Here is a 20,370-nt window from a genome sequence, read left to right as displayed (position 1 = left end):
AGGAGTTTAAAATCATCTTTATTGTGTAAACATCACTAGGGGATTGAAGTTAGAGAATTTTCTTTTATGGCAAACCCCTTTAAGGAATCTGCTCTGATACCTGTTAGGCTCATTAACCCCTTAAGGACACAGCCTTTCGCTTATTTTTCGCACCCCACCTTCGAAAATATATCACTTTTTCATTTTTCCATGTACAGAGCTGTGTGAGGGCTTATTTTCTGTGTAACAAACTTCTCAGTGACATTATTATTCTATGCCGTGTACAGGGAAGCTTGAAAAAAATGTGGTTATATTGGTGAAAAAAAACGCATTTGCATCACTTTCTTGTGGCCTCAGTTTTTACTACTTTTACTGTGTACTCCAAGTGATATGTCTACTTTATTCTTTGGTTCGGTACGATGCTGCCAAACTTATATATGTTTTATTGTGTTATTAATGAATTTTCACAAATTAAAACAATGGGCACGAAAAGAAAAATTAGTTTCACCATCTTCTGTCACTAATAACTTTTCCATACTTTGGTGTACGGAGCTGTGGTGTCATTTTTTGCGAGATGATATTTCATTGCTACTATTTTGAGAACTATGAGATCTTTTGATCACTTTTTATCACATTTTTTATGTTATGTAAAATGGAGTAAAAGTCAGATCTGGACATTTGGCCGCTCTTTTCTGGTATGTGGTTCACCGTCAGCAAAAAACGTTTTTATATTTTGATAGATCGGGAATTTTGGGATGCAATGATACCTAATGTGTTTGTGATTTTAGGGTTAAAGAACCCTAGAGTGATAAAAAAATAAATAAATGATAAAATATTGAAAATTTAAATCATCTCCTCATTTCCTAGAACTGATAAAAAACTAAACAAACAGTATTGTTTAGTTTTTTTATCAGTTCTAGGAAATGAGGAGAGGATTTCAATTTTCAATATTTTATTTTTTTTTTTACTTTTTTTTTCACGATTTCTTAGACACTCTAGTGTACTTTAACCATAGATGGTCTGATCATTCCTACCATTTACTGCAATGCTACTGTATTGCAGTATATGGCGTTTTTACATAGGATTAATTCCGAGGAGCCACTGGCTCATTGTTAAGCATCTTCAGAAACCATGCAGCCTCATGTCTGACGAAGACCCGAGGCTGTCATGGCAACCAATTGCTGCCCCTTGATAACAAAAGAGGGAGCGGCGATCTCAACAAAGATGGAGACAATATGCGGTAAACCTCATCTATGTGTAAAGAGGGCTCAGCCCTCAGATATATCCGCCAGTGAGCGTGAAGGGGTTAATGGCTTGGACCAGATCTCAATCTGGTTACAATAAAATAAATCTTATTCCATAAGTGCTAAAACATTTATTGTCATTAGTGTTTACTTCTCTTCTTCCTTTGATTGTTCAGTTTCTTTTCACTTGCCTCATCAACCGAAGAATTACTGTGTCCATTTGTGTTCCATTCAGAGATTGTCTTATATCCCGCCTGATGAAGAGACTGAAGTAGTCTTGATAGCTTGTAACTAAGATCATCCTTTTTAGTTAGCCAATAAAGGGTATTGACAACTGAGGACTCTCAACTTTCGTAAATTAAATGTGAATGTCCAGATGGGAATTCCCCTTAAAATCAAAGTAATAGTTGATTTCACTCATTCAGCACACCTTGTTTTGTCTGCCTCAATCTTCCATTGCCATTCATTGTGTGTTTATTAATGTAGATCAACTAGACCCTAGACTTTCAGTAGACATTGGCCCAGATATATTAAACTGACTGTGCCAGTTATTTGCCTACTATTGCACTAAAAAGAATGTCTTTGGAGCTTGTACGAGTATTTATAGGTTTAATATTTCTTTCAAAACATAAGACCTGGTTCATCATGATCATCAGTGAAAAAAACCTGACATTTCATCAGTTTTTTTTCAGACATGTTTCCAAATTTTTTCCAGGAAAAAATAAAAAAATAGGAAAATGTGAAAACACCCTTTGAAAACAATGGTTTTGTGACGTATCCGTGGAAATCACTGAATCATGGATCTGAAAAACAATGCCAATATAAAAGAGCCCTAAGTGTCTTGTTGCACTGAGCTGGGTCGGCAACAGGTGATAGCACTGCAAGGAAATAAATTCATTAATGTAGATGAATTAGACCCTACTCATAGTCTGGCTATGACTCTTTCACATTGGTGTTATTTTTCAAATCTGTGGTTCAGTGATTTCCATGGATTCCTCACAAGCCCATCATGGAAGGCAATAGAATTCTATTGGTCGGCAAAAAAATGATGAAACACCAGGATTTTTTACTGATGAGACTAGGAAAACAGGTGTTATGTTTTCAAATCAATGTTAAACCTTCAGTTTTTTTGGTGGATGTGGAGACAAAACGTATCCACTGCAGAGATAACACGCAATGGATGCGCAATAGAAGCGGAGCACACCCCAATGTGAAACGACTCTTAGAACACTACAATCTGAAGCACATCACATAAACTCTTAAATTACAAGTTTCTATCCAAAAAGAGTTAGTGGGATGACTTTCACCTTTCCCATCATTTTTTATGTCTGTATTTATGCTTTTTTAATTCAAGTATGGAATAAACACTTCACGTTAATCTTCATCCATTGGTGCCGGATCTTCTTCATTTTCCCTGACTTGCTATTACAATCTCAAGATCCCATAGGTACATGATGCTATCGAGTAAGATTCTGATCATCCAGTAGAAATGTCACACAGACCAGCTCTCCAGGGATTCTTGAAATGGATAAGCACATGGCTTATACATACTTTTCTATCAGTACTTCCATCAGTATCAACAGAAGGCTACACTACATATTTAGAAGTATTCAGTGGAGAAAAGGGAACCTACTATGAATCATAATACAGCCAAGACGATCCAAATCTAACCCCTTGTTGGATATTCTAAAGGTCCTGTAGGTGACGTGCTAGGGTAAAAATATAATGTTTGTTACATTTCTAGTCCATGATAAAAATGCCAAATACAGAGATGGACATTTAAAGATCTATGAAATATTTTTCTCTGAGCCCAATGCCCAAGTAAACTTCCCTTCAGACCATGTAGTGTCTGATAGGAATCGGAAGACATATGACCTCTATAGCGATTCAGCAGCTGAACCATGAGGGTGACTTTGGCTAGATGCGAACCAACAGAGCGGATTGCTGTTGGCTGGCTGTAGCCGTTAGGAGCCTCCCAACTCCTTACAAAGACCAGGAACACTCCCGGATTGCTGAAGTGAAGCAAGGCAGGTAAAGTTTCTTGTTAATTCTGTAAATTTAATCTAATTTAATTTAATATTGCCAAACCATTTAGCGAAAAATGCACTATAAAGAGAGATAATTTTGTAATTAGCTGTTCCCTCTCTCCCTTCATCATAAATACTGAATATATATATATATATATATATATATATATATATATATATATTGGGTCTTCGCTTATATCTTCTACTGCAGCATATATCAATTAAAATATACATGTATCAACTACCGTAATGGCATCTCCAGCAAATCCCCCAGACAGTATTGTAAATTCCCCCAGACAGCTCGAAGCTTCTAGAAGCAATTCTCCAGAGATTAAGGCAGGATTGTGAAAACTAGAGAAGCCTGCCTTTCTAATATACAAACATGTATCTTAGACTATCGCAACTACAGTGAAAAGGGCTTGACACAGACAACTAAGCTACAGTATTGATATCTTTCAAGAATGGAAATATGCATTAAAAGAATTCAGCAATCAGTTTTTTTTTAAATCAACATTAAATAGCTTATTAAATAGATTTTAATAAGGTTTAATAAGGTTTAATTCAGGTTGAAAAATCCTGAAAACCATACAGTTGGTTTCAATACTATTCATAACCCTTCCTTTTTATTATTTTAAATGTTACAGCCATATACTTAAAGGGGTCATGTCACAAAATGTCATTAGTCACAAAATGGAGCTTAAATAGTTTGATTTTATGATTCATAAAATGTTATAGGTTTTTTAAAAATAGGCAGAGTCATCACCAAGATGGCCCATTATCACCAAGAAGTTCCATTATCTTTAGCTCTAAGTAACCCCTCCTCCCTTATGCTCTGCTCCCAGTGATGATGTGACAGACAGTCTCTCTGTGTGTAACTGCCATCACCTCACTGAGATGATGTCTCAACATAACACTGTCCATACAGGATGTACTGCAACCAACCGACTAGAGCCAAAGTAGTAATGGTCACAAGACCTGCCCAGGCTGGTGCAGGACATGTGATATGGACATGTGACCAGCGACCATCTTCTGTCCTGTGTCTGCTCTGTTAATTATAGGAATCATGCTTATTCCTGGAATACAGCAACATATAGTTTAAAGTATTTGTGAAGTATAAAGAAAATGATGGGTGCGTTTAGAAATAAAAAAAAAATTAAAAGTGTGGAGTGCATATGTGTTCAGCTCATTTGAGTCAATACTTAGAAGGCCCAGCTTTAGCTGCAATGATGGCTGCAAGTCTGTTGAGGTACGGCTCTTGCACACCTTTGCACATCTAGAAGCTGTAAATGTTACCATTTCTTCATTGCAGCATAGCTCTAACTCAGTCAGGTGGGGCAACATTGTAAATAGAAATTTCTACGTTAAAGGACATCTACCACCGGATTACTGGTAGAGTGCTGCTAGTTCCGTCTAGGCAACTTCAGGGTGGCCTGCCACGCCCACCTGTTTCCTGTAGCAGTGCTGTATCAGGCACTAGGACACAAGACAGGTGGGCTGCCACGCGATATGGAAATTGTCTGGAAGTTGAGCTTCTGTGTCCCTGTAAACAAACAGGATCATGGCCCTAATGGACTGGAACAGTTAAGAGTTTTTGGAAAAAAAAAAAAGCCCTTCCCAAACCCAGCAGGTAAATTTTTATAACAGTCGGACAATCCCTTTAAGTCTCATCTGACCAGAGCACCTTTTTCAAAATGTTTTTTTTTTCTTACCCCTCTTCTACAAAGGGTATATTTGTGCAGTACATTTGTAACAGTTGTTCTGTGGACAGATTCTCCCACCTGATCTGCAGCTTCTCCAGAGTGACCATGGGCCTCTCTTTATCTGGGCTGTCTATTTAGGTGCATGACTATGTGGTGGGTTAGCAGATTTGCAATATTTATTCCATTTATGGATGATAGATTGAACAGCGCTTTGTGTCTACAGCTTGAGCTGTTTTGGGGTTTTTTTTTTGCAGTTTTGTTTTTTCAAACCATTCCTCTTTAACATACTGTGCAACAACTTTATCCCTCAACTGTCACTTGTGTTCCTTGGTTTCCATTATGAGGTTTGTTCACTAATGTTCTCTAACAAACCTCTAAGTAGCAGCTGTAGATATGCTGAGAATAAATTAGATACAGATACAGTCTATTTACTAATTAGGTGACCTCAAAGGGCCATTGGACACTGGAATTTATATAGGGCAGGGTGACACGGTGGCTTAGTGGTTAGCATTAAAGCCTTGCAGCACTGGGGAACTGGGTTCAAGTCCCAGGGTCAACATCTGCAAAGAGTTTGTCTGTTCTCTCCGCGTTTGCGTGGGTTTCCTCCTGGTCCTACGGTTTCCTTCAAAACATACTGGTAGGTTGATTATATTGTGAGCTCCATGGGGACAGGGACTGATTTGGCAATCTCTGTGCAGCACTGCGTAATCTGTGTGTGCTATATAAATAAAGAATTATTATTATTATCAGGGGCATCATAGTACAGGGGGGTAATACTATAAATTATTCACAGAGCAAAGCATCCATTTCTAATTTCCAAAAAGCATAGCAAAGGCATGTTTTTTTACACTTCAAAAATACTTACTATATGTCATAGGTCAACTAAAAGTATTATCAATATAAAAGCATTTAAATTTGTAGCTGTTATGTTTACATGAGAAAAAGCTTAATGGGTATAAGGGTATATGGACCTCACTGAGTAGCAGTAGGCACATTTTCCTAATGCTACTCAAAAAGCAGAGCAAAACTTCGTACAAAATAACTTAATGGCCACCAGGTAAATTTACATATCTATCTTTACTGGAAAAAAATAAATCTAAAAGGCATTAGCTGTAGGATAAGACAACCACTTCGTAATAATATGCCAGAGATAAGCAAGATGATGCAGTGAACATTCCTCAAATCAGAACATATAAGAGATGGGTAATACATTCACTGCAGCCTGATAGATTTCCTAGAAATTAGGACTGGTTATGAATTATGAATGTGGCAGATAATATGCTCCAGGAGAAGCAGGATGAATCTACAGGCCAGTCTTTTCTACATTACTCTGCATAACTTTCTCTACATACAAGGCATTTTTATTGATTTTTACAAAGGCAATTCTCCTGGCACTAGTGACTTTTAGCTCCTTGACCAGAAGAGCAATTAGATACAGTCATAAGCACGGAGACATGGCATAGCTGGGGGAGATAGGAGGAAAAGCTACAGATTGGAAAAACAACTTGAGTGGATTTCCTTGGTTACAGTATGTCTAGAGATTCACAAATTCTCCCGCTTCTAGTACAGGTTTAAGCTAATATTTCCTCTTTCTTTTCTGTATTTAAAACAGTAATCTGTTTTTAATACATTATACATTTGATATTCATACAAAATACATACCATTCTCTACATGGTTGTGGGGGGGGGTAAAATCTTGCCTGATCTGCTGTTTACAGTATTTAGAGAGAGCAACCACAATAGTCTGGAGATGGTTAGTGAGCTCTGTGGGAATGATTTCTAAGCATGCTCTGTAACCTGTGCAAAAGGTCATTGTGCAGAATGGGTGGAATCATATATTTAGTTTGATGTATCATGTTATGGAGACTTTTTCCTGCCTTGTAATAATGTATGTGATGTTACATTTTCTATAAATGTAAAATCTATTTAATATGCAGACTAATTTTCCATGTCCTGCCTCTTTTCATTTGATAACATCATAATACGATGACTTAATAATGAACAGAATTGTGTTTAATGTAACTAATATCATAATAAGGCCTAGAGGTCAATGTGAGCAACACATTTTATTAACATATATTTAAGAAAATAATTAAAATAAACATCACTGGGATTGTGGTTAGATATACCGACATTGGCTTCTCAGATGCTATTGAGGGATAGGATATTGATGGGAGGCACGAGAGTCAGGGAGTCAATCTTGGTGGATGGTCGAGGAGGATGTTTGAGAGCTGGAGTATTAGTGATATAGTCTAGGACTGCCTGTGATACATTTCACACTCCATTACTATTCAGAACCCAGGGGTGGGTGCGGTGTACTTGGGAAGGGTGGGAGGCTAACCTCGTTTGGGTGTTCTGTTTGGTCTAAAATGAAAAATTCTAATGAAGATCAATAGAATTAAAAAAAAAATAAACATCACTGAAATGTTTTACATACGTTTTAATATAAACTTTATCCAAACAGAGCGTTCATACATCTCACACCATCAAGTCCTTCAGGCTGCATTTATCTATTGTTTTTCTCATCCCGCCTTCAAATAAAGAAAAGAAACAAAGAAAACCTGCACATGTATGAAAACCTCCACGCATTCTGAAAAAAAAAAAATCTAGCTTTTACATAGCTTTAATGATGGATTGATGTTGGCTCTCCGAACAAAAACGTGACAATACAAAAATACAGTGCAAGGACAACAATGTTTTACTAGGGCAGCACAATATTTTTAACACAAAAGAGAAAGTTAGGAATAAAAACCTGGAGAGGGCTCTGTTAAAAAATACTACTCAACCTAAAAATCATAAAGACCAAGCTTTTATACAGCTATGTTAAGGTAAGGTAAATTAAAAAACCACAGAATTCAACAATAAAAAAATGTAATAATTAAATATGCTTGGTTTAATAAAAATATCCTTAGTTCCCTTCTTACAAAATATCGTCCAGTGCTTCTCATAGGTGCGGTAAATCCATATTACATATGCAACTACCTTGCCACTCTGAAGCAGGAATCTGGACCCCACATTTTTGGGATCATAAAGACCCTAGCAGTCAGAATCTAACATTCATTGCAACCTTTATTTTTTAAGAGGGACAAAAATGATTTTTTTTATGTCTAAGTTACCTGTTTAAAGATATTACCAGGTACCATTGGGGATACCCTGCCCAAAAGGCAAACCGATTACATTGACCATGTACTATGTTACATGCGGTTGCGGTAAAGAGGGTCACTAATAGAGGTCACCTATTCTTCTACTGTGCCAATATCAAATGAAAAAGGTCTGCACATTCAGAAGAATCTATATATAATGGTCAATGCTAGGCTGCTTCATTAAACTCATCTTTTCCAACAATGGAAGAGTGGACAGTATGAGAGCGTAGAACGAGATGTTGCATGTTGTACTATACTTCAATGTTTGTGGACACTAGAATTTGACTGCGTGAGAATGATTATAATATATATTTTATTAATATTATTATATATTACTATAACACTGACTGTATTTACTAAAAGTGAGCAGGATAACAAGGAATACTGGACATGAAACTCTTAAAACAAAGGACGATACCTATTTCAGGCTGAGTATATGTGATGGGGAGGTTTTGTGAATACTAGTTCCGTTTGTTATACATGATGTCATGTTTGCCAAATAGAACTATCATTTTCAAATGCTTACCAAGAAATATACTCAGAAAGGTAGCACCTTTCTTCCCCTGCTCTTTATGGCTAACATGGTACAACACTATACTACTAGCAGCATTAAATTAACATATACAAAATATCAGATATATAACATATTGTACCTCATTGCCCCATGCCCTCCAATATGATAAACTCAGGGACTGCAAGAAGGGAAAACATTATGTATAGCAGGAACTTAGCCTTGAAAATGATGGTTTTAAAAAAAAAATGCAGTACTACATACACTGGTTTTAAGAATGATGCACCCATAAAAAAACATTTAGTGAAGTGCAGTCATTTTCCCACACTGTTAGCATTTTCTGTCTAAACAGTCCTATAAATGGGACATAATTTAAAAAGAAACTGAAGTGATCCCTTCTTCTCTGGATACTATTATGTCTATTTCTTAGTATTACAGTGTTACACTTACCATAAGGCCTCATGTACAGCCACCATGTGTAGAAATGAGCAGCAAACAGGGTATACTTTGCAGCCAGGTGGAGATGGGAGGGGTGAGCGCTGCTTACCCTTCCCAGAGAGTAGGTACTGTTCCTGTCCTGATTTGCAGCATAGCTACTCAGCTTTCTATCTCCTGCAGTGTGGCAGCCTGGCACAGTCATGGTACAGTGATAAACGGTGGGGGAGATTCATTATGGGTAGAATCTTCCTGTCCCTGCCAGTCCCTGGCATTGTCAAACCCACCTGCCACTATGGGTGTGTCAGAGCAGAGACTGGGCAGGGAGCAGGGGAGGGTGGAGGTCACATTTACTATAGTCTCTATTGGCTGAAAACTCCACCAATCTGCCAATCTGCTCTAAAGGTCGGATCTACTGGTGTTTGTGAACGAATTTACTAAGACTCCAGAGCCTCTTAGTGAATAGGGTAGCACAAGCACCAGGAGAGGGATTTTTAAGAGTGCTGTTCTAAATGCCAGTCTTAACGAATTTCCCCCCGGTGTATTTACCATACCATGACCATGAACAATAGACCTCAATGGTGGCTGTGAGGTAGTTGCAGTTTTTACTGTTGTGTGCATGAGGCTTAAGCATTATGAAATCAATAAGTAGCATTCAACTTCAAGTATTGATTTATTATTACCCAAATCTTCAACCTTTTTTTTTTCTTTTTTGCAGATACACAAAAATGAAGACCGCAACCAACATTTATATATTTAATCTGGCACTGGCTGATGCCTTAGCTACCAGTACCTTACCTTTCCAGAGTGCCAAATACCTTATGGAAACATGGCCATTCGGAGAAATCCTCTGCAAGGTTGTTCTGTCAATAGACTATTATAACATGTTCACCAGTATTTTTACCTTAACCATGATGAGTGTAGATCGCTATGTTGCTGTATGCCATCCTGTACGAGCCCTGGACTTCCGAACCCCATCGAAAGCAAAGGCTATAAATGTATGCATTTGGATTTTATCATCTGTCATTGGGGTCCCTATTATGGTCATGGCAGTTACCAAAACAAACAAAGGTGAGTAGGAGAAAAAGTGAATGTGCACCCTATATAATATACCCTCAAAGCATAAAATGTATGACACAAAAAATGTTAAAAATGTAGATATTATAGAAATCATAGTGACTCAGAGGTTTGTGAGTCACTGGCTTTTTTCTAAATACACAGTTATGCAGTACAAAAAACAGCTATCTTTCCATTTGTCTTGTAACCATTCATTATGCATAAGCTTGGCATGACCTTTTCACAGTACAGTTAAAGATGCACTAAACTACAAGAGTTCAGAATATTAAATTGGCTGTTTTATCTTCCATATTTATTTATGGAACAGTGTCACACTAGGCTGCTTTTGGTCCACTGGTGTAATTGATTCAGTGCGGTCCACTTTACAGCTACATTGAAATAGTAGATATATTGTTATATCCCATGGGGATAAATGTCTGAATACTTGGGGTCCGACCTCAGTTGTTATTCGAAAAGGGCCTGCAAGTTCCCTGAGATGACTCATGTGAATACAGTGCTTACTGACATGCTCTCCACCCCCTTCTTTGGAATCTCCCAGACCCACTTGACTTCCAGTGTTGCTCAACTGGTAAGACCACGGATGAGCAAGACTCCACCCAGAACATTGTAATGATAAGTTACATTAGAACTTTGTGCATCAGCAGACCTTAATATTGAGGACAGCTTTAGCAACCAAGCAACTGCTTGGAGGAAGCAGCTGTTCTGGATCAGTGGCCTTAATAATAATAATAATAATAATAATAATAATTCTTTATTTATATAGCGCACACAAACTTCCTAACTTTCCCCCACAGAAAAAAAATGTAATATGGTTAAGGTATACTGCAAGTTAGAAAATGAATAAAAGGACCTGTTTGGTTGCTATTAGCACTTTTTATTTGGAACAATTTGATTTGTGAGGGACTCTATGAAACTAAATAGCCATAAAAGCAAGTAAGTTGAATGGTGTGCTATGAAAACGACAAGTTAAGAATGTAATGGGTGAGCAAATAATTAATAAAAATCTTCCCCAATTAAAAACATTGTACACAATCACATTTCGAGTAGCCAACCTGTCCCATGTGAAGAGATAGATTTTTAATTTTCTCGCCTTTGTTTCCTCTACTACAACCTTCCCCAAATGCCATTTATTCAAAAGTTTCCTTACATTATTATATGTTTTGGAGAGCATTGCAACTTACATAATATTAAGTGTATGTTTCAATCATTCCTGCAAAGTAATTATTAATTATGGAAATGCAAGTTTTACATTCTTTATTTTTGATAAAACATTTTCCCTCCAATATCTTAGTGATATCAAAAGTAATGAAAAACAGGTGTTGTTGTCCAAATAGCATACTGTACATTTCAAATAATTTCTTTCACTGGCTTGCATCCCATTGCTCTAACTGTGACACATTACAATAGTGTATAAAATCTAGTAACAACATCACAGCCTGTATCTGCTGGAAGTTTTGTGTTGAAAAGGCCCGACTACTAGTACTTTCCGCCGGCGCTCCCTGCAGTTCCTCTTCTCTCTGGGGTTCCTGTGTACATGCACTCTGCCCACATTATGAGGTGCACAGGTAGAGGTAGAGCAAATGGACCTGTCTTCATCCAGCCTATCAAACAGGAAGTTAAGAGGGAGGAGGCGCTTTGTGGAGCACTGGAGGTAAGTACTGAGTGCTGCTGCTGGGCATTTCATTCGTGGGAAAGGCTCCTGGGCATTTAATTCATTGGGGGAGGTTGCTGGACATTTCGTTAGTGAGGGGTAGCTGCAGGGCATTTCATTAGTTGGGGGAGGCTGCTGGACATTTCGTTAGTCAGGGGCAGCTGCTGAGCATTTCATTAGAACGGGGAGGCTGCTGGAGATTTCATTAGTGAGGGGCAGCTGCTGGGCATTTCATGAGTAAGGGTAGGCTGTGACCAATCCATTTCCCATCCTAGGCTGATATTGGAGTCAATAAGTTTTCCCACTTTTTTGTGGTAGAATTAGGTGCCTTGACATATATTCGGGTGGGCTTATATATATATAGTATATGCAGTAATCTGTTTATTTAAAACTGAAAGGAAAGAGTATAAAATCCATACTGGTGTATTTTGTGTGTAAAATTATTTTAATGGATGAATATAAACTTCATTAATTAGTTTTTTGGGGGAAAAAAATGAATATGCTTTACTTTGGGATTATGATTTCACTTTGGCTTCATGGAGCAGTATACTCCAAAATTATGTCTCTAGCTTGTCCCAACTGATCAGCAAATAAGGAAAGTACACAGATGACAACTGCATGGCATCAATATTTTTCACATTGCAATAGACTATAGGAGGGTACAATTAGGAACTTTGAGTTTGGCAACTTCAGCAGTCGACTAACAGGGGGTCATTATGCTAACACGTGCCAAAACAATGTTCATGTGCATGTCATTGGCCCACATTTACTAAAAACAGTGCAGTTTGCCTGTGTATAGTGCAGATGGCAGCAAATTCAGGAATTGTGGTGCCCGTTCTTCACGTACCTGGTGCCCTCTGCATTGCCCCAACAGAGTGCACCACTTTTTACTTTGGTGTACCTTTTTGGTGAAGACTTTGCATGATAAATGTGGCACGTGGTCCGACTGAGCACCGGAACATCCATTTCAGTGCAGAAATTTGTGTTGCATGAAGAATAGTGCATCCGCGCCACAAAAAGGCCACATGCGACACAAATGTGGCACAGGCACTTGTTAAATACCTATGAAATCAGTTTGCACCTAAAAGAACGTGCAAAGTCCACCAGAAAACTAGCGCATGTCCTTTAGTAAATGTGCCCCACTGTTCCAAGGATTCATTTGACAATAATGACTCCCTAGGCCCTAAAATGGCATTGCAACAATTTTTGAGATCTATACAATCTATACAATTGATTTCCTTATCATAGCATGTGGTGTAAGTATGCAATAAGTTTTTCACCACTCTGAGAGTGAGACATAATAGAATATCAACATCAAAAGCAATAAATAGTTTGAAACACATTGTTCCTTTGATAAAATTAGTAACTAATAACAATAACAATAACACTAATAACAAGAAAAAAATGGATGCAAGTTCATTGGTCCTTTGATCTTCATGTATGGACAGCAAAAAACACACGAAATATCCAGCATCTGACAAATAAAATCAGATTATTTATTTCCAAATAAAATCCAGATCCATATGAAGGTAGCAAGTAGTTTTAGATTTGAATTTCGAGTATAAGCCGACCGAGTATAAGCCGAGACCCCTAATTTTAACACAAAAAACTGGAAAAACTTATTGACTCGGGTAGAAGCCAAGGGTGGGAAATGCATTGGTCACAGCCTACCAGTATATAGCCAGCCCCTGTATATATGGACTGCCAGCCCCCTGTAGTATACAGCCTGCCCAGCCCCCTGTGGTATACAGCCTCCCCAGCCCCCTGTAGTATATAGCCTGCCCAGCGATATTGAAGAGGACCTGCCGAGGGGGCCTTGGAAGGCGAATAAACATTTTTTGTGTTGAAAAACGTGGCTTATACTCGAGTATATATGGTAAATGCCAATTTTTTATATTTAAAAGCCATGCAGAGTAACAAAAATGCAATAAAAGAAGACATCTGGCCACAGCACTGTTTATCTCAAAATTACTATCATATTCTATGAGCATTAATTCATTAATATTGTTCTGCTTACTTTTCACAGCTGGTGCGATTACATGTACTCTTCAGTTTCCCCGGCCGGACTGGTACTGGGACACTGTAACCAAAATCTGTGTCTTCATTTTTGCTTTTGTGGTGCCAGTCTTGGTTATTACAGTATGCTATGGTTTGATGATTCTCCGCCTTCGCAGTGTTCGGCTTCTGTCTGGGTCAAGAGAGAAAGATCGTAATCTTCGTCGCATAACCCGCATGGTTTTAGTTGTGGTGGCTGCCTTTATTATCTGCTGGACACCCATCCATATATTTGTCATTGTGTGGACCATGGTGGAGATTGACAAGAAGAACCCCTATGTTGTAGCCAGCTGGCATTTCTGTATTGCCCTGGGATACACCAATAGTAGTTTGAACCCAGTTCTCTACGCCTTCTTAGATGAAAATTTTAAGAGATGCTTTAGAGAATTCTGCATTCCTTTCCGAACCCATTCTGAGCAGAGCAGCTTCAGCCGAGCCCGTAACACCACCCGTGACCAAGTGTCTACATGTGCTCAGTCGCACGCGCCAGACAAGCCGGTATGACTAGACATGGATGGCCGAAGGAGAGGATCCCGAGGCCGCCGAGGAGAAGATCTGAACTCAGAAGTTACTCAGGTTACTAGTACAACAGAATTTTAGCAGGAAAGATAACTGGATACTTCTGAAAAATTATTTCTCCTGAATAGTAGGCTGTTTTATCACTATAACCCATCTTTTCAGAAGTAAACCAGTTACCAATAGATTTGACAATCAAAGTAACTTCTACAAATGGACATCACTGCACAATTCAATTTCAGCTGGAGAACTAAACCGTTGATGAACTAAACTATTGATATTGCTACCTATGAATCTTCCAGAAAGTTGAGAACTCATCTTGTTGAACTTGAGTTATTTTTGTGGGTCTAGTAGTAGTGTTTGCGCTTTTGACCCACATTCTTTTGACTGTGTTTATTTCATATCTCATATTGTTTAAGACTTGTACAGAGTAAGAAAAACAATGGGGTTTTTTTCATGTATGTATCAACTGCAAATGACAAAAGGACTGGTATATTCAACATGTTTTATGGCCAAAAATGCAAGAAGACAAGGACTGAATTCATGGCCCGCAAATCACATGAAAAAAATGGATGACATATACTTTTAAACTTAAGCAGGGGGCACATTTCCAACAATTCCTCAGAAAAGAAGCAATAAGCAAACCACAGAAAAATCTTGACATTGAAAAAAAAAAACATTTCAGAAACATGAGGTTCTCTAAGACTGTCTGCTATACAAACATCAAAGTTGGAATTTTGCTATATTTTTATCCTATTGTAGCATGAACAAGGTTTTGAAGGTATTCATAGTCCATGTGGAGTGCGCTTGGAAGGCGTTTTAAAGAAATATATTGCTCCAGATTTGATTACTAGGGTCTGGTACTTAGTGATCAGTACTGTGTCCCTTAAAGGGATATTATGTGAATTTGTTGGTGCTGTGGAACCTAGGGCTTGTTTATATCCACACGTACATAGATATCTTTTATTTGTATATATTTCTAGTAAGTTCACACAATACACATATACATATAGCATAATGTATGACTTATTATGACTTGTACTATCCCAGATTCTGCATGTGCTAACTTCCCTGGGTACAGCAAAACCTATGGAAGCAATGAAAATATTTGACCCTTTATTTAGTGCACAGGTTAATATAACATTTTCTTTAATACACATTGTAAAAGTTGATGAATAAATAACATTTTTTTATAAATATATTTACAGCACTTCATACCCTTCCCCCAAAACACTGAACTCAACAGTAACAACTATTGACACCAACATGTCCCAATATAATCAATATAAACTGGCAATACACATGGGATGTAGAAAACATTTTGTTATCCACCCTGATGCTTGTTGATCTGAGATGCAGCATAACGTTTTGAGAGGAAAGAGATGGTTGTAATAAAAGCTTTACTTTAGAAAAAAGAAAGTGTGTTTCAGTCTGGGATTCAGACACTTTGAGAAGTTTTTCATAGGTTCACTTTAAAATGGGAAAAAGTAAGGAGTATCAGACACTACAGTGTCGAGAACAAATGCTAATAGTGTCTGGAAAAGGAACAAGGAAAATAAATACACTGATAGTCCTTACATATGTACAAGTGTATTAAGTGTCTACTAGTTAGAAAGTAAATATCTTAATCTAGGCCATAAACTGAACAAAAAGTATGTTGTTTTATACAACTGTATATTCTAACTTTATTGCCCCCCAAGTTTTCCACAGAAACTTTCAAGTTTTTCAACACTTGAGAAATGTGGTACAAGGTGTGTTAGTAAACAGTGGCAATTTACTAAGGAAAATGCACATGAATTCTGGTGAAATTAGAGCCACAAAACTGTGCGTGTAGACAGTAGGGCTTAGTTGTTGCCAATAGTGGTTGCCAATAAAGTAGAAACACTACAACTGCCACTAATGAAACATCTTGTGGCACTTCAATGTTATCTGTAAAGTCTGGGCACTATAAAAAATGCTTTACTGATCTATATTTACAAAAAAGTAGTATTTATTTAATTAAAATAAAATTCATAAGATGTATAGAGTGTATTCATTCAAATGATTTCTGCTATAAATACTTTCAGTGAATAATAAATTCAAAAAAGTCATAAATTATATTCACTCTATTGATTTCTCCTGCAAAATTACCCAATAAATAATGTATTGTAGAATGTTAACCTCAATTATTCATTGTAATACATTGTATGAAATCCCAATGTACCCCAAACAAAGCTAAAATATAAATAAAAATAGTTTAGAATAAAAACTTTGATGAACAAATATCCAGGTGGACTATGATATAAGTAGGGCCCTACTTCTGGTTTGTAAAGAGGTTGATCAAATCAACATTTACCTGCCGTTATCTGTCAGTATAATAGATGTATTGGGGGATATGTATCGGGGCTTCTGTGCCAACTCAGTGGCCTTTAAGCCCTGAAATAATTGCAAATGCTAGCTTATAGCTAGCACTTGTGTTTTTTCCCCCTAATCCGCACCTGTCCACTCCCCACACATGTACACTCACTGTGGCCAGCAAATTTACACATATGCATGACCTGGTGTATGAGCAACGGTTTAGGATAAATAACCCCCATTGATGAGGTTTCAAACTAAGTTTTTACTGTCAGTTTTTCGTTTAAGTTCTTTTTAAGCAAATATTAAAAATTAATCAAAAATGGATCTAAATAAAGAACTCAGCCTCATACAATGGCCAATCCCACATGTGGATACTAGTTTTAGTAGTTTTCTACTATAAATGTTAAACGGAATCTCTCACCATGATTACCAACCCATACTAACCTCTATGCCATGTAGTGCTATGCCAACTCATGGCAGCCATACCATAATTTTTTGGTCTAGCTGCTCATTCCATGCCAAAACTGCACTTTATAAACATGTCAATTAAGCTGAAGTGCTTTGGTAGAGCACCTCAGGACTCTGGTTATATGTCTTTCTGAACCCTGGAGTAATACAGCTGAAGGGGGAAGGATGAAAGAAGGTGTTGAGCAGTGGTAGTGTAGCAGGGGTGTTTTTCTGGGGCTGCCAACTAACGCCACCAAAGAACTGCAGCCTCATTTGCAGAAATCAAAAGTAATATTTTGGTATGGGTGGCATGTGTGAGAATAGCCCAGAAGTATCATAGCAGTTAGTACAGGAAGGTAAATTCCGGTGGGTTGCTTTATACTGTAGATTCTACACATAATAATAATATTTATTGATTTATTTTACAATGATCTTCATAATAAGCAAAACTGAACGCTGAAAATGGCATATAATATTGCAGACAAAAGAAATTTCTACCTATTTTTACAAGCTATACGAACTATATTTTACAAGCTATACAAACATCTACAGATTATAGTACTATGTTTCTATAAAATGCTTTTTCAGTACATATGTGTAAGATATCAATAGGAGTTTTAGGAAACATGTTCAAATCAATTAACACTAAGTGGAAAAATTGAATGAATATAAAAAAATGAATCTAAAACAACTATACATTTTTATTTTTCTGTAAAAGGGCAACTGAGTGATATCTGGTGATGTAAAGGACATCCAATTAGCAAATTAGCATATTAGAAAGGGCTTTTATACACTATTTATGGTTCCTACAGGAAATTGAACAAATCAGAATTGGGGATGGGGGTATGCATAAAAGTATGTAACTGCAGAACATATACATTTTTCAATACATTCAATAAAAAACATGATGAGTTTTCAGTGAAGAGACAATTAATATTTAACCAATTAATATTACAACCAAGTGAGGATACATCACATAAGTCCGATAGCGGGAGCCCTTTTAGAATAGCAAAGGTCTACTTACCCCCTTCTATCAACTGAGGCACTGTTCACTGTTTGGTGAAAATTACATCTGAGGTAGGAATTAATGATGAAGTGGCTGCTTATACAAGTCTGGAGCCTTTCTTTTTTTACTTTAGAAATTTAATAAACATCTACATACAAAAACCAGATGGATTAAGGCCACCATGGGCCCTGGGCTGTATGGATATTATAGCCCCTACAAATCCAGAAATCACTTCTTACATACGGTATTAGAATCAAACTTTGTGACGAATAGAGGATGTGTTCCATCTGCCTACAATCAATCTTCAGCTTCAGGATCTTTGGAGGTCCTTCAAAGGTCCTAAAGAGGCTTTTGTGTACTTGTGTATGTAGAGCAGGAATACATGTACAAGAATTTCATGGGTGAAGGCCCTTCTTAGTATAAAATTTGGTGGGTGTTTTGGGTGGTCTTGGGCTCCTGGCTACCAGGCAAACTGCACATATTATAATAAGTGGACACCCACTTACCCCGCAACACATACATTTTTTATATACATCCCCATGAGTTAAAATATACACCCTTCATCATAAATACAGAATCTAGAATTAAATAGTTAACCATAAAAGGTAAACCTGAAGGATATTGTCCCATATTGTTCAACACATCTAGGGTGGAGCTACCTATCATACAAAGTATATAACACAATAGCATACACCATCCCCCCCCCCCCCCCAATTCTATTATTTCTAATATTTTATAGCATAGAAATACTGGAGTCACTATTATTAAGCTCCATTTGAAACAAAATGGATATGATTCCAAGAGAAGTGTTGCAGATTCCATTTTTTGTATGACTGAAATGTTGTACCATTTTTTGGAATGTCACTACAGAAGAAGTATGTAATATATTGTCAAATACTGAATTAAGTCACAATAACATACAAATATATTTTTATACTCTGTATTGATATTATATTTATAGAAAAGTTACATAGGTAATTTCATTCATTGTTGACGCACTCAGAGAAAATGCATTGGACGGATGAGCAAACTGTTTTTTCTTTATTCAGCTGATTTGCCATTTTAAAGAATACAGTAAGAATCAATCTGCCTATTATTTTCCTACATTCACCAAAAGAAAATCCCAGCTCTGGCTCATTGATTAGCTTCAGAAAACTGAATTGGACAAAACGTTTGCTCATCTCTGAAGGCCACTGTCAGTAGGAAGAGATATGCACAGAAATCAAGCCTGATTTCTTAGGTAGAGATATTCTACTAATTCTCTCCAACAGATTTTATAAGGTTATAGATGGACTATACAGCTACAGTCCTTATAAAAGATGATATTCAGTAAGGCAGAGTACTATAGTTGTCTGGTATCTGTATTAAGTATAAAACTACAAAGACAGCACTTTCAACCCAAAGGCGCAGAAATGCAATAGCTTATAGATATTACAACAATATCAAAACATCTATAACCAACATTAAACACATGATTGAAAGATATATGTGACAGTGGGAAGTGAAATAAAAAAAGAGGGTTATATTAGGAAATGAGTTGCATCAAATATTTACTTCATGAAAAAGTTCTCAGTACATGGTAGACATGTGTGTAAATACTTATTTCGTGTTTTATCCCCCCCCCTCCAGTTGTGCAGTGCATAGCTCCGTGGGTGTCACTGTGCATCCCTTTCATTCTTGTTGATAAATTAATTGCTATCCTGTATTTACTTTTGAATTACTTAATAAAGTGGATAAAGCAGCAGAATCTTGTCATTTGTCTTAAATGGAGATCTTGTTTACATTATGCTAATAGGAGAAGTGTAACTCCAGGCTAATTAACATGAAACGCTGATTAAAACATTTAAAAAGACGCAGAGGAAGAAATAAATGAGAAACTTGTTGACTCTAAAACAAAATAAAATGTATCCATTGAAGTGCAATGGGTAGATAAAAGCTAGTAGAAGGCTCTGAAATGGTAGAAGGCTATGAAAATCACAGTGAGCCTTACTGAATTCCCCTGGTGCTCTGAAAGAAAATTACCAGGAAAGTACATTAGGAATAATTATTTTGTATGGAGGCATTGTATAAAGTCATGCATTGGATTTCTATGGAAAATTTCATGAAAAATGCATATTCCAATAAATGGATTGAACTGTCAAATTCAGTTAACCCTGTTAAACATAATATTCCACTGTGCAGTAATTGATCAAATGATTCAAGCTGGGACACATTTCCATTATATACTATTTTGGGGTAGAAA

At 37.0% G+C, this 20,370-nt stretch overlaps 1 protein-coding gene across 1 annotated transcript in view; it reads left to right on the top strand.

The window, feature by feature from the left end:
* The window catches only part of OPRD1 (opioid receptor delta 1), a 32,576-nt gene extending 12,719 nt beyond the window's left edge, over window positions 1-19,857 (top strand). The window contains exons 2-3 of the mRNA XM_072136971.1: window positions 9,758-10,110; window positions 13,794-19,857. Of these exons, the coding sequence (XP_071993072.1) occupies window positions 9,758-10,110; window positions 13,794-14,326 (886 nt within the window). The 3' untranslated portion in view covers window positions 14,327-19,857. The remainder of the gene's footprint in view (window positions 1-9,757; window positions 10,111-13,793) is intronic.
* The last annotated feature ends 513 nt before the right edge of the window (window positions 19,858-20,370 follow it).

This window comes from Engystomops pustulosus, chromosome 2 (genome assembly GCF_040894005.1).
Source record: "Engystomops pustulosus chromosome 2, aEngPut4.maternal, whole genome shotgun sequence".
In the NCBI taxonomy this organism is placed as follows: domain Eukaryota; kingdom Metazoa; phylum Chordata; class Amphibia; order Anura; family Leptodactylidae; genus Engystomops; species Engystomops pustulosus.
This window is presented reverse-complemented; position numbering and strand designations above follow the sequence as displayed.